Consider the following 13120-nt stretch of genomic DNA (forward strand, 5'->3'; position numbering starts at 1 on the left):
CTCGATGCACCCTGAAACGTCGGAGGTGTCCAAGCTTGCGGAGAACGAACATCACCATCTCTGCGGGAGGAAGCTTGGCGCCTTTAGCTTGCAATTGAACTGACGATGAACTTTCTCGTGCACTGGAGAAATTACATGACAACGCGTTTATTTCAATAGTAGCGAAGGGAATACAGAGCTCCGCGCGTCGCAACTTACGTAACCTACGATACCTTATCTGCAATGAAATCATCTTTTAACAGGCACACGCGAAATCGACGATCTTCAACTCTCTCATCGATTTGAACATACTCGAATTAATTAACCAAGTACCATTCAGTTTTCTTGAACCACCTGCATCTCCAAACTTTTCCTCGCTTTCCCCGCATTATCCGCTTCTGCGTCTGAATGACCCCTTTGGCTTCCATCGCCACCGGTGATACGGCCCTCCGCAGCCCGTTCTATTTTCGCAGTTGCGTCTGCTTTCGCGTCGCCACCCTCCGAGACTCGTGTAACCAAATTCCCAGCCCCTGCCCCCAATTCACCCTTATCGACAGCCTCCACTTCCTGCGCAGAGTCCTCCTCCTTCATCAGCTCCATGAAGAATCTTCTGCTGTCGGTGAGTTGCTAAAAAGCAGACGTTCAACGTCAATGAAATCGTAGTAATGAAAAAGAAAACAGAAACGAATACAAAGGAAGTACAGATTGAAAGTCCAACGGTGTGCTTTCCACAACTAACCAGTTGCTGATTGCAGGTGGTGGATGGTCGATCGAGCAGCGGTTTCCCCTTGGCCATGGCTTCCCTGGAAAACTTCATCAGCTTGTCCGCCGATTTCTTAGCCCTCTCCATCTGCTCCTCGCTTTTCGGCGCGTTTATGCTCTTCAGTATCCTATCTTTCAACGCAGCGTTCATCGTCGGGTCCTCAGGGTCGACTGGCGGCGGCTCTTCAGGCTCCCCCTCTGTACCGTCCACGTTTGCCGGATTCTTTGCGATCACCTCGATCAACGGGCCGGTTTGTTTCTTCGTCGACTGTTTCGTCTCCCTTGGCGATAGAGCGTCGCGCCTCTTTCCCGCGGCGTCTGTTCTGCCGCCTTTCACGAAATCTGGTTCGATCAGCAGCTTCTTTCTTTCGTTCGTTCGGTCCAATTGATGGCAGAACTGTTCGCACATATCTATGACCTTTCCCATCGGCGAATCAAATTTCTCAGTAGCTTCGGATCCCTTGAAGAGCTGCACGATCGACGACTGGACGTCTGAAGCGAAATCAACAACTCAAAGCATAGCACAGTTCTCGAAGCTCGAAGGGAAAGGCTTATTTTATTATGTTTACCTTGGACGTCCGAAGCAGATTCTCCTCCGCGCGGACGTTCCCGCGACGAAGCCGGTCTCGCCAAGGAGTTCGCCAAGCTTCCGCAGAAAGGAGCAGGTGGAGGCGGCTTGGCAGAGCCGACAGTCGCGGCTGTGCAGGCGACGAATTCGTTGAAATTGCAGTTCGACATCCAATTCCCACCTGCAGTTCCTTGGTTATTTATCAAGTTCTCTATACACCTGTCGATCAGAGGCGACTCCTTCCTCGCGAACCTCTTCACCTCTTTCGTTAAATGCTCCCTGCACCTTGCGGACGCTTCGCTGATTGCCTTCGTGTCATTGCTCTCTTCAGGTTCCATTTCCTCGATCATGTGCGACTTTTTCCTGGCAACGCCCAGGCACTCGCAGTCGCACGTCCTTTTACACGATTTCGCGGAGTGATTCGATTTCCCAGCTTGCGACGCCATCGCCACCGCGTTCCAAGTCCGAGTCTCAGGACTCTCGTATTCTTTATGAAACATTTGCACTTGGACGCTCTCCGCAGCCCCGATGGGGCAGCACTCGGGCCTGTTCTCTTCTTGCGCGTTCGTGGTTTCCTTATCGGCTTCTGCTTTCCGATCAGAACACTTTGCTTCCTCGTGGATTGCCACCGGTTTCTCCTGAAGATTGATCACAGTCTCCACAGATTCGCTATCGGATTCATCGTCGGTGGAATTGACAGGCGTGACGTCGGAAGTCACTTCCACGATTTCTATTCGAACTGATTCTTGTTCAAGCTTCTCCTCGCTGCTCTCCAATATTGGAGTATCACTAGTCGATGGGGGTTCCTCGATGACAGAGGGATGATATCCCGGCGAATCTTCGCCAACCTCCTCGATCTCCTCTATGGTTAATAACTCGTGATAGCCGAGGGACTTTGACGTCTCAAGCTTCGCGTTCCTTCGACTATTGCATTCTAACTCGTTGAACAGTGAAGAAAACACGCCTGCGGAAGCTTCTGCTTGTTCTGGCTCGGTGGGCGCGGAATGTGTCGAGTTACCTTCGTCTTCCGCGTGGGTTTTCACATCTTGCAGGAGAAGCTTGGAATAGGTCTTCAGGTTTAACAAATCGTAGACTCCCTCGGTCTTTTCTTCCTGCGTACTGTTTTGCTCTGAAACTTTCTCCGACGTGTCTTCTTCAACGATTTCAATTTTCCCCAAATTTCCTCTCCCGAACTCCCCATTCTCCTTCTCCATCCGCCCCTTCGCCTCTTCATCCCTTCTCATCATGATCTCCTTCATCCTCAGCTTCCTCTCCTTCGTGCTCCACCATTTAAAATTGTCCTCCTTCTCGCCGGACATCGGACGTTCCTTCTCCTTACCCACATCATCCCCTTCAGCAGACCCAGGAGGACTTGCCTCCAGTCCATCACCCCAGAACCCTTTAACATCGCCGTTCTTGAAAACAATATTATTATCCTCGACGAACTTGTCCACGCCAGCGCAGAACTGTTTCATATCCTCGCGAATGCTGTTCAGCTGGCTGCTCAACACGCATCGATCATCCCTTCTCCTATAATCCTCCAAAACATCCCTGCACAAGCTTTCCTCGCCCACATTCGTCGTAATCCCTGCTGCTCCCCCCTTCTTTCTCGAGCTACCGCCCGACTTCATAATGTCGCAAGAAACGGAGGAATTGACCACGGACGATTTCCTTGGATCGCCCTCTGAAAATGGAGAAATGCTGTCAGCGGTCGCTGCCAGCCGTTTATCGTCGGAAGCGTTTCGCGAGTCCAACGACGAACTCTGTTTCTTGCCTCGGCGATCGAATTCCCTATCGTTCCTCTGCTCGGCCGCGCAAGATCCAGGTGTAGTTTCGGTTTCGTTGGTCGTCTCCGGGACGAGTTTCTCGTAATGGGCCAGTTCTCTGGTCAGGTCGCAGCCACCTGGTGGATCGTCGCCGCTCCATCGCGCGTCCAAAATTTCCTGGGCGAGCCTCTTCCGTTCACCATCGCCAGCCACGTACTCCTCCTTCGTCTCTGTTATCTCCTCTATCAATCTCGGCGGTGTCTTCAGCCTCCTTGCCGTCTGGGAAAAAGGAAAACTGATTCGATCGTCGAGCTTTGGGGTTTATCCTCTCAGGCTTGCGAAATATCGTAATACGAATGTTTCCGCTCCGGCTGTGTAGCGAAACGATCGGACGCGGCGCATAGGGGTAAACGCGAGAATACCTGTGTCGCGCGGGGCAGCAAAAGCTCGTCGCCGATCCCGCCGCAGGCTTTCTTTTCTTCCTCCGCCATTGGGCTCCTTCCGTCACTTTTCTCGGCTCGTTTTTGCCCGGTCCCATCCTCCCGGCCGTTCTCCGCCTCTTCGTCCGACGACGAGGACACGGAGGAGCTGGAGGAGGACGAGACGCCGGACGTTTTCTCGCTCTTCTCTAGATGGAGCTTGAAGAAGGTTCATTCGCGCGGTGAATGATCAAATAGCGGACGCGGGGCGGTCGGTGGTTAGGTATTATTCGAAGCACGAATTCTGTAACAGACCTTGGCGAAACTAGTTCTTACCAGCTCGTTGCTGGTGCACACTGCTTCTTCGTCCTCCTTCGTCTGCTTCTTCGTATCCTCCGCCTCCTTTTCGGACGTCCCGACCGGTTTGCGCAGCTTCCTTTTGTTTATCAGGGCTTTCGAGGGCGGCCCACGTGTAAACAGAGACCGATCGAACGGATAGGGTCGATTAGCTTGCTTTATCGTGTTCTAGGCTACCCCGGGGGATGCTCGAGAAACCGATCGGACCGTGCCAATGGTTCTCGCGGAAAGCTCTTTGGATCGTCGGATAGACAGAATTGATTCTGTGCGGTCGATAGTCACTCACCTTCCACGCTATCGTTGATCTTCTTCTGCTCCGCCTGGATCCATCGCCTCCGCTCCGCTGCCTCCTCGTCTGGTCCCCCGCGCATCCTGTCTTGGTGACAGTTTCGTTAGCGTTTAATATCAATCATTCTACCATGGACGTTTTGCGATTCGCGTGTCGGACGGGGTGGCACCGTCCGAGACCGTCCGAGATCAACCGTGATTTACCAAGCTTCGGCGCAAGCGCGATCCCTAGGGAACACTGGCCTGTCGTCCAGGTATTTGAGACTCTTGCACTTCAGTATCATCGTCTTCCGGTACAGCCTGATCGTCTTCACCACCGGGTTACCCATCAGGCACGCCACGCGCAATTCTTTCATGTCGCCCAGGATCTGTAACGTAATAACCGCGCTCTTAGCGGACGCGTCAATAGCGCTGCTGATGATTTATCAGAGACTCGGCGAAACCCCGCATCGGCTGACATCTCAGCAGCAGGGTTTAGCTTCTGACTGAATTATACCCGGGCAAGGCAAATCCAGTTTCTGTACTCCCGGTAATCCTCGTAGAAGGCGCGTTAAACTGTTTAACGGCCGGCCCAAGGGCGCGCAACTCCTTGGCCATTTTTCTAGCCGCACTCCCAATCGCTGGGAGCGCGGGGCGAGGGACGTTACGCGAGCCGACGTCCCGCTTGCGCAAAGCTGCTGGTTACATCACGGGCCCGAAAACAGCCGATGGCAACGATGCATACGCGATTGGGGGAACACATAACGGACTCACATCGACCAGTTGCTCGGTGTCTATCCTGTTGTAAGAGACGTCCAGCACCGAGAGGCTGTCCAGCGACCGTAGGTGCTCGATGTCACCGGTCCCTCGCAGGTAGTTGTGCGACAGGTTTAGAGTATTCAGGAACTTGAGGCAATCTGAAAGCAGAAGGCGCGTCAAGGTCAAGGTCACCGGGGAGTAGTGACAGCCGGCTAGTCGACTCCCGCGAGTCACCGAGATTCTCGATCCTCCGTATGGAGTTGTGAGATAGGTTGAGGGTGTCCAGCTTGGTCAGTTGCTCGAGGTTCTCGATTCTGTTGACCAGGTTGTTCTGGAGGTACAGGCACCTCAGCTCGCTCTGGTTCTCCAGATTCGCGATCTCGCGGATCCCGTTGTTCTCCAGCCACAAACACTTCAGGCCCGTGTACCTCTCGAGGTTCTCGATGAACGAGAAGCCTGCAACGCCAAGTGTCTTAGCACTTAAACTGGCATATACAGGACCCATTTAAATTTCTCAGCGCTACTGCTTGAAAAGGGTCAGAATTTTAGACGATAAGGTAAGCACCTGACTTAAAAACTTGTCGCGTATTTTGTTTATTATTATTATTAGTAGTAATATTCTGTGAAGTTTCACGAACTCAGCTCGGTGCTTTAGATTATTATTACAATTGCTGTTATTAATATTATTATTATTACGCTTTTATTCCTCGATTGAATGATGTAATACAGAAGGAAGAGAGATGCTAGTAATTGGAGTAAAGGAGAATTTTCTATTATTATTATTATTAATCGTCTTTATTACTCTAATGGAAAAGAGAGCACCTGATTTACTAGAGTGGTGGCATTGATGGCAAGCCTAATCGCGAACTACAAAACTAAAATAAAATAGGGGCAACAAAACAATCATGCAAAAGTGAAAATAAACAAATATGAACTTAAATTGAATTTACAGGTTCCCGAAGCTCTGTTAACTTTGTCAAGGAAGATGGGGGCGGATTCGTGAACTCGTGCACAGTCACCGTAGTATAGGTATCACTTGTGATGAATCTTTATGTTCGAAACGAACCTTTGTAATGAAGATACAGCACGTCGTTGAGGCACGGAGTCTGGTAGAGCTTGTTCACCTTGCAGTGTTTCTTCAGGAAGCCCTCTGTCATCCTGAAATCTCACGCACCGTTTACTTCACCAACCATACAGCTGTCACGTTACGCGTGAACGTCGTTGCAATTGTCAATTGTACCTGACACCATGCTTCTTCTTATCAAAGTCGTACACTTTCCCCTTGATGTACGTCCTCTCCGGTTCCTTGGACATCTCCCAGAAAAGGGAGTCCTCCGTGTCGCTGATAATGTCCTTCACGATGCTGCTGGGCAACTTCGTCGCCGGTCTCGCAGCCTCTTTCGAAGTTTCCGCCGAAGACTCTGCTTTCTCCTCGGCCATTTCCGTGGAGATCGCGGCAAAAATTCGAGCAACGTTGTCCTTCTCCTCTTCGAGCTTCACCTCCGGCTTCATTGTTACTTGACTTCCAATGGAATCTACACCCTCCTCCTCTGCCTCCTCTTTCCGGGGGATAACTTGCAAACATTCCTGCAGCAATTCCGCGCGCCGTCTCTCCTCGTCGTCCGCGACACCCTTCCGCATAGTTTTGATTTTGAAACTCTCCGCCACCCGATCCTTCGTCAGAGGCATCTCAATCGCGTCGGTTCGTCGTCCCGTTAAATCCAGGCTCTCCTCAGACTCGCCGAACTTCGCGTCAGTTGCAGGACACTTCTCCTCGAAAGCTCTCTGCTCAGCGACAAGCCTCTCGAATTCATTGAACTCCACCGAGAGATCCTTCAATGCCTCGCTCTTCCTGCTCTCTATTTCTGCCTTTCCCTCGGCGATCCTCTTCAACGTCCGCCGAACCTCTTCCTCCGTTCTAGGACAACCCGACTCCGTGATCTCTGCCAGCTTCTCCAGGTAATCTTGCGGGGAGCTTGAATTCACTGGCCTACTCTCTTGCTGCGCTATTACTTGACTGTCTTCGACTGGAATGTCTCCATTCTCCTCAATATCCGTTGCGTCCTCATCGTCTTTCATTCGACCCGTCGTCGACGTTTCATCAGTTTCAGTAGCTTCTATCTCCTCCAACGTGGCTGATCCCATCGCCCCGTCATCTACAGCGATTCCTACACCAGGCTGATCGAAAGTTGCTTCAAATTTCCGATCTCTTATGCTCTCCCTGAATTCCAAATAAGAGGTAGCCACGTTGGGCGAAGAGTAAATCAGCTTCTTCTCCATATCTTCCTCCGAGTCGCTGAGGAAGACGAAGATGTCCGTATCTCGCAGTACTCTCACCCTCTTATCATCATCATCATCAACCTCGTCTACTTCTCTGCTCTTATCATCGATGTCCTCATCGTGCAAAGCGTCCTCGCTGTCGCCTTGAAGCTCGACAGTCAGAGCCTCGTCTCCAGCGTCCACACCACCGTCATCTTCGATTTTAATCGCAGACGCCGCAGCAGCGGTGAAACCGTCCTCGGACGTTCGATCGAAGTCGTCGAGCCTCCTCTCGAACGCTTCATCCATGGATCGCTCGCAGCACGAGCTCCTGCAGCAGCTTTCCGCAACGTTCTCGTTGCGACCCGAGGCTCCGCATTCCTCGGCGTCCTCGAAGATCAGCGTGTCGTCGAAGTCGCTGTCGCTGTCCTTCTCTGCTTTCGTCGAGTTGTAATAGGACAAATTCTCGTAGGTCACGTCCAGAATCGCGTCGCAGTCCGAGTACGACAACCTGCTGGGGCTCTCCTCGGTGCAGGACTCCGGCAGAGACTTGCTGGCCGATACTTGCCGCTCGGGCGCGTACTCGTTCATTCGCAGCTCCAGCTCCATCCGCGTGAAAACCTCCGACGACGACGCCGCCGCCAGCACTTGGAAGTCCACCGTTGAGTCCTTCGGCACCTTGGGGAATTGATTGGAAATTTCATTCTTCCGAAGTGATACACGAGAAGCTCGAGTATTGGACTTTAAATTGTGGATGCTTGGGTTTAAATTTTTAGGAATATCTTGGAAAAACTACTGTTCTTTTATTATAATTATTATTATTATTAGACTCTCCACTTTGGGTCCATTATTAATGGTATTCGTTGCTTTTGCAAGGGGCGAAAGAAGTATGTCAGACTTGTGAGCAGTAACCTCACCTAGGTTCTTTCTAGGATATTTAGTTTCGACGCATTCTAACCGATTTATTTGTCTCCGTTTCAGGCGAAGACTCAGCAATGGCCGGAACGTCGAGGCTGGCTTCATTCGGCGGCTTCTCCTCCATGATGGACTGGAAGTCGCAGTCCTCTTGCATCTTATCGAGAACACGCGCTCCTCGGCGATTAATTGCACAGTATGGGTATGTCGAGGCCTCCGGAAATCCCTGATTTATTCGAAATCCACGTGAACTCCGTTGGTCACGGCCGCTAGTTGAAAACACGAGAAGCTCGTCATAGCAACGTGAGTCGTATAGCTTTCGTTTGTTCGATACCGTTCCTCCCGTTGAAATTGCAAATGTCCACGGCACAAGGTACCACGCCGAACCAGCAGATAAGGAGATAAAGCACTATAGACCCGTATGCTTGACAAAACTATCGAGGGGCTTTATACAAAATGCAACAAGTTAAACGCTAGACAATAGTCGAGAGACAAGGCTAGGCGCCAAGCGGTAATTCTAACTGAAAATACGTATAGTAGGTCCACTGCGATGTACCATCGTCCTCTCAATAAGCCCTCGGGAAGAACACACGCGACGAAGAAATAACGAAATCTTTCCAGAACGATCAAGTACCACCCCCATTAGTACGAAATAAATGCCTGAAACGTACCACCCCATTTCGCCCCGTGGCAGGTGAAATTTAACGACGGGGCACACGATCCTCCCAGCGCTGCCTGGTCAGGGGGCACAGCGGCCGCTGGACAGCCCCCTCCCTTGTTTTATGGACAGGGGCGTTGGAGGGACGGCTGGTTACAGGGAGGGCCCATCACTGTGTTATTTTGTTTATAGGGTATATCGTCCGGTATCTAGTATTCCATCCACGGGACACCTCGCTTTGCTTTCGTTTGCCCGTCTGAATGCCCCCTCCCCCCACCCCGCGGACGGGCATTTGTTTTTCCCACTCGCGGCGAGGCGGCCGATGATGTTCGTGAATGAATGCTATCAACATAATTCAATGGAAAAGGTTACAGCGGCGATTCGCAGGCGTCGCGACGAATCGGGGATCGATAGAAACGGGAAATCGCCTCTGCCGTGGATTCTTTTCAGCAAAAGTCGAACCCGCATCCTCCTTTTTCCCTCAAGGCGATCCCCGGTCGTCTACTCACATAGATAGACGCGTCTTTCTGCGCAGCTGGCCTTCCCCTCGCCCCGGCCACCATCTTTCCACCCCGTTCATTACAGACGGGGAGTTCGCGCCTCGAGCTGTCACGTTCCTCCTAAGTAGTCGCTTCTGCGGCTTCCTGCATTCCTTGTCCGAGGCTGGACCAGGCGCGCGATAGATTTTCGAGTTCGAACGGTTGCTATAGTCCTCTCCTGAGAAATAGTGACTAAACGGATGCCATAGAGCCACGTAGAAGCCTCCAATGTGCCCTTTGCTACTTGACGCAGCGCTGTACTTATTTGGTCACGTGTACTTTCTTTTACTAGACACCCGACATAGTTTCTACACTCTTCATGTTTGTAATTCTATTTTACGTATGTAGTTGCCATCTCTTTCTGGCACTAAAGGTTGCACTAAGCGAAACATAGAAAATGCATCAAGACCGAGAACATGAAACAAACAATTTTTTTTTGCACTCTAACGAGTGTTAAGACCTCTTTTTGTAAAAAATTCGTGAAGATCGCCTATTTCTTAAGGGGTTTGACTGATTTTTTTGGGGAAAAACTATCGTTAATAATGCATTAAACTCTTTTGGGATATAAGAAGGCATCTTTAAACTTGCAAAAAATATTTTTTTTATGTCGATCCTTCTTATTATTTAATAATTATTGTGGAATCGTGTTAACCTCTTCGACGATGTTGGCGCCAGGTGTAGCACCTGTCACAGTCGAATCTGATCGCAAAAAGAAGAGAATTTTCTCAAAGTTAAATGATTTACACTGAGACTGGACCAAAAATTCTAATTTTTATTTATAATACTTTTTTCGTCGATATAAAGAATAATACGAAAAATTTGCCGAAGGAAAGAACTTACTTTTTCTTTCAAACGCTATATAACTCTTTGAATTTCCTGTTTCTTTTTCTTTAAAGTGGACCAATCCCAGGGTAAACTATCTAACTTTAAGAAACTTCCATTTTTTTGTTTGCAATCAGATGACTGTGATAGATGCCACATATTCCGGCCAACAGGAGTTACATCGTCAAAGGGGTGGACAAAATTCCACAATAATTAATAAATAATAAGGATCGACATAAAAAAAATATTTCCGCAAATTGAAACATGCCCCGTTGTATTCCAATAGAGTTTAATCCAATACGAGCAACAGAGTTTTTTTAAAAAAAAAATCCTTAAACATCAGTTACTTTTGGGGCTGTTGGGCGATAATCCCCGCTTAAAGGGGGACACTTGGTGGCTGACCACCGGCTCGACCACTGCTGAGACAATAGTGGCTCTGACGTCTCGCAGCCACCTCTGTCTTTTGTCCTTAGATTACCATTTTGTGGTGCAAGGCTTCCGTCACAGGAAGAAACGTGGCCTCCATAATCCACCGCGTTGGGTAATAGGATTATGTAGCTCGTAAAAGAGTAACTCCTTTCTCCGCGAGAGAACTACAACGCTCCCCCAGAATTCTTAGACCACCAGGATGTCGTTCAGGACCACACGCCCCTCTTGTTTCATGCCCCCTTGATCGAGCAATCTATCGCGCTGGCCGCGCGACTTATTCAGCCCCTTAATTCTCCGCACCCTCGGTTTCGACGCAGGAATTTTCTGTGTTACCGTGTCGAGATAATCAAGCCAAGGTTCCGCGGTGAGCGTCGGGTGGAGAGCCCGCGCAAAAGCAAGCAAAAAGTGAAAATTAATCTCGCCCGTCTCTCTCCGTTCGCGTCCTGCTGTTTTATTCATCGGAAGTCGATGCAAAATATCAGGTGGCCGGAATTAAAATAGATTACGACCGTATTACCGCATACGTGATTTCGTTCTTGCGGAGGCAAGTAGATAGCTCGCCACAGGGTCGACGGAAACGGGAAATTGCACCACAGCTCCATATTCGAGGCGTCGCACCTCCATTCCTGCCTTTTTTTTTCCACTTCCTCCTCTTCTTATTCTTCTTCTTCTTCTTCTCAGACGCGTCGTCCTGCGCAGTTTTCTTCGCCATCTCCATTGTTATCTCCAACAATGTGGAAATTAGATCCCTCCCCCCCTCTACAGATTGCAAGCGATCGAACCAGTGACATGCATTTGAGAAAAGCTCTCTGGAAAACCAACGAGCTTCTCTAAAATCCATTCTGCCCTCCTAATCGCGCAGCAAATAAAAAAACCCCCTGAATTTCTGAGCTTAATCGACGCTCGAGAACTAACTGTCCCTCTCGCGACCGCCACGACCCCGATTTCGAATTCCGAGCGCCGATTTCCGACCGTTACGAGAAGAGGCAGATCGCGCGATTTAAAATCGCCGTCTACGGATTTCGAATTTTCATCCAGCTGACTGAAAACGCACAGGCAAGGACAGAGCGCGAGACCCGCGAGTAAAGGGGCTGTGCGGAGTGCCACAAGACACATCCACCGGGGAGGTCGGCGAACGTTTGCTGGACATTTCGCCAGAAGGTGGACAACCGAACGTTCGATATTTATTTAGAAATCGACGATCGTGTTACTGTAAATCCCGCGCCGAAAAGCCGCGGGCACGCGTGACTAAATTCGGATCGCCGTTGGCCGTGTGCGCGCGCTTATTTGCAGATAATATTTCTGGAACGCTTCGGGTCTGCTGACGCGGGGAGCATGTAAGAGAAGATTACAAGGAAGTTACACGTATACTTGACGCCGCGTAATAGGACACTTTCGGTTCCGGCGATAGCAACGTGAGTGATATCGGCGTGTCCTTTTTGGCGCACCGATATATAGGTATTGCGCAACGGCACTTCTTTTGGTAATTGAAGAAGCCTGGCTCCGCTTGCGACGACTCTCATTCGCTCGACTGGCGAGCCGAGGGTTTCTGGAAAGCCTGATCGAATTTTTCGTCCGTTCGAACCGCAGGTCACGAGATTGTCACGGGTCTCCTTTCGGCGAACCTTAGGAAGCCTTGGGTTTGTTTAAAAAAGAAAAGGATTTCGATACGTTGATCGTCGGGTAATTAATTTCGAACGTAACTGCGAAATTGATTGCATGGCGAAATCTGGAATTACCCGAAACGCCACTAATTAATTTGAAGATGATGTTTTCCGGTGGCGCGGCAGGCGCAGCAATTCCAACAAAGCCTGGCACGGCGCTCGGGACGGAATCGCAGATGAAATGGTAACACATATCGCGCTGGGATAAGGGTTCTTGTTACGGTAAAGCGATTCAATGGCTGGAAAACAATTTCGAATCGCTGCTCTGTTGGTTTTCATGAGCTGGCGTCGTGACCATGACCTCGACGATCTCGTGCCCCGTACCTCTATTGTAAGACGTCGGTGCTCACCTAGCTTTCGATCACTTCTTTCTGATGTCTTGTCAGCCCGCCGGCGACGAAAAAAAAAGAAGGAAGGAAACGGGTGCAGACGCGCCAGCATCGGCAAAAATCGAGCCTCCCCGCGGCGGTGGAACCTCACCCCGTGGGAAACGTCTCCTTCGCGGTACCGACCCCGCCAGCAGACAGGTCGCGAATTGTATAACGGAAAATGGATTCGGCGTCGGAGCAGTCGGTGCGTTGAATTATTGAAATATCTATAGGGAGAACGGGAGAAGTAAGGCGATTAAAAGACTAGGGAAAGATTAGAATTTCAAGAGGTGATGCGACAAAAATATTCCATCCCGGCTAAATTTACTTCTCGATGGATATCTGGCGGCCTTGATTTCGAAGATCGGCTTCTGCCCAGCATCCTTCGGGATGCTTAGGCCATCTCGGATCGATTGTGCCGATTTTCTTCGCTGCCCGGTCGCTCGTAGGTACGTACGAGCGTTTATCGTTGCAAAGAGAGAAACGTAAAATAAACGAAATTACTTAGTCAGCTGTTCAGTGAGTTCAGCCCGAAGCAGGATCGTGTACCTACTCATTTAGAGGCAGCTCTCGGAAATTTAATTAGCTG

At 50.1% G+C, this 13120-nt stretch overlaps 2 protein-coding genes across 2 annotated transcripts; both read right to left on the reverse strand.

The window, feature by feature from the left end:
* Positions 1-7: 7 nt before the first annotated feature.
* LOC143375366 (uncharacterized) lies at positions 8-7189 on the reverse strand. Its single transcript, XM_076824370.1, has 11 exons — positions 6118-7189; positions 5944-6035; positions 5112-5333; positions 4893-5035; positions 4344-4507; positions 4138-4223; positions 3831-3946; positions 3498-3713; positions 1311-3354; positions 719-1233; positions 8-606 (listed from the first exon to the last, which is right to left on the reverse strand). Exons 1-11 carry the CDS (start codon positions 7155-7157, stop codon positions 316-318), a joined length of 4929 nt encoding a protein of 1642 aa, XP_076680485.1. The 5' UTR covers positions 7158-7189; the 3' UTR covers positions 8-315.
* Positions 7190-7243: 54 nt separating this feature from the next.
* On the reverse strand, positions 7244-8543 carry LOC143375367 (uncharacterized). Its single transcript, XM_076824371.1, has 3 exons — positions 8095-8543; positions 7301-7814; positions 7244-7251 (listed from the first exon to the last, which is right to left on the reverse strand). The coding sequence occupies exons 1-3, from the start codon at positions 8206-8208 to the stop codon at positions 7244-7246; spliced, it is 636 nt and encodes a 211-aa protein (XP_076680486.1). The 5' UTR covers positions 8209-8543.
* Positions 8544-13120: the final 4577 nt, after the last annotated feature.

Source organism: Andrena cerasifolii, chromosome 12 (assembly GCF_050908995.1).
Source record: "Andrena cerasifolii isolate SP2316 chromosome 12, iyAndCera1_principal, whole genome shotgun sequence".
NCBI lineage: Eukaryota > Metazoa > Arthropoda > Insecta > Hymenoptera > Andrenidae > Andrena > Andrena cerasifolii.

What these genes read in the sequence shown, in the direction of transcription:
- LOC143375366 (XM_076824370.1), bottom strand. Translation starts at nt 7,157, where the DNA reads ATGGAGAAGAAGCTGATTTACTCTTCGCCCAACGTGGCTACCTCTTAT. An exon ending in ACACCGAGCAACTGGTCGAT is followed by an intron (nt 4,508 to 4,892) that starts GTGAGTCCGTTA and finishes ATTACGTTACAG; the next exon opens with ATCCTGGGCGACATGAAAGA. An exon ending in ATCTGCTTCGGACGTCCAAG is followed by an intron (nt 1,234 to 1,310) that starts GTAAACATAATA and finishes ATTTCGCTTCAG; the next exon opens with ACGTCCAGTCGTCGATCGTG.
- LOC143375367 (XM_076824371.1), bottom strand. Translation starts at nt 8,208, where the DNA reads ATGCAAGAGGACTGCGACTTCCAGTCCATCATGGAGGAGAAGCCGCCG. An exon ending in AAACGGAGACAAATAAATCG is followed by an intron (nt 7,815 to 8,094) that starts GTTAGAATGCGT and finishes CAATTCCCCAAG; the next exon opens with GTGCCGAAGGACTCAACGGT.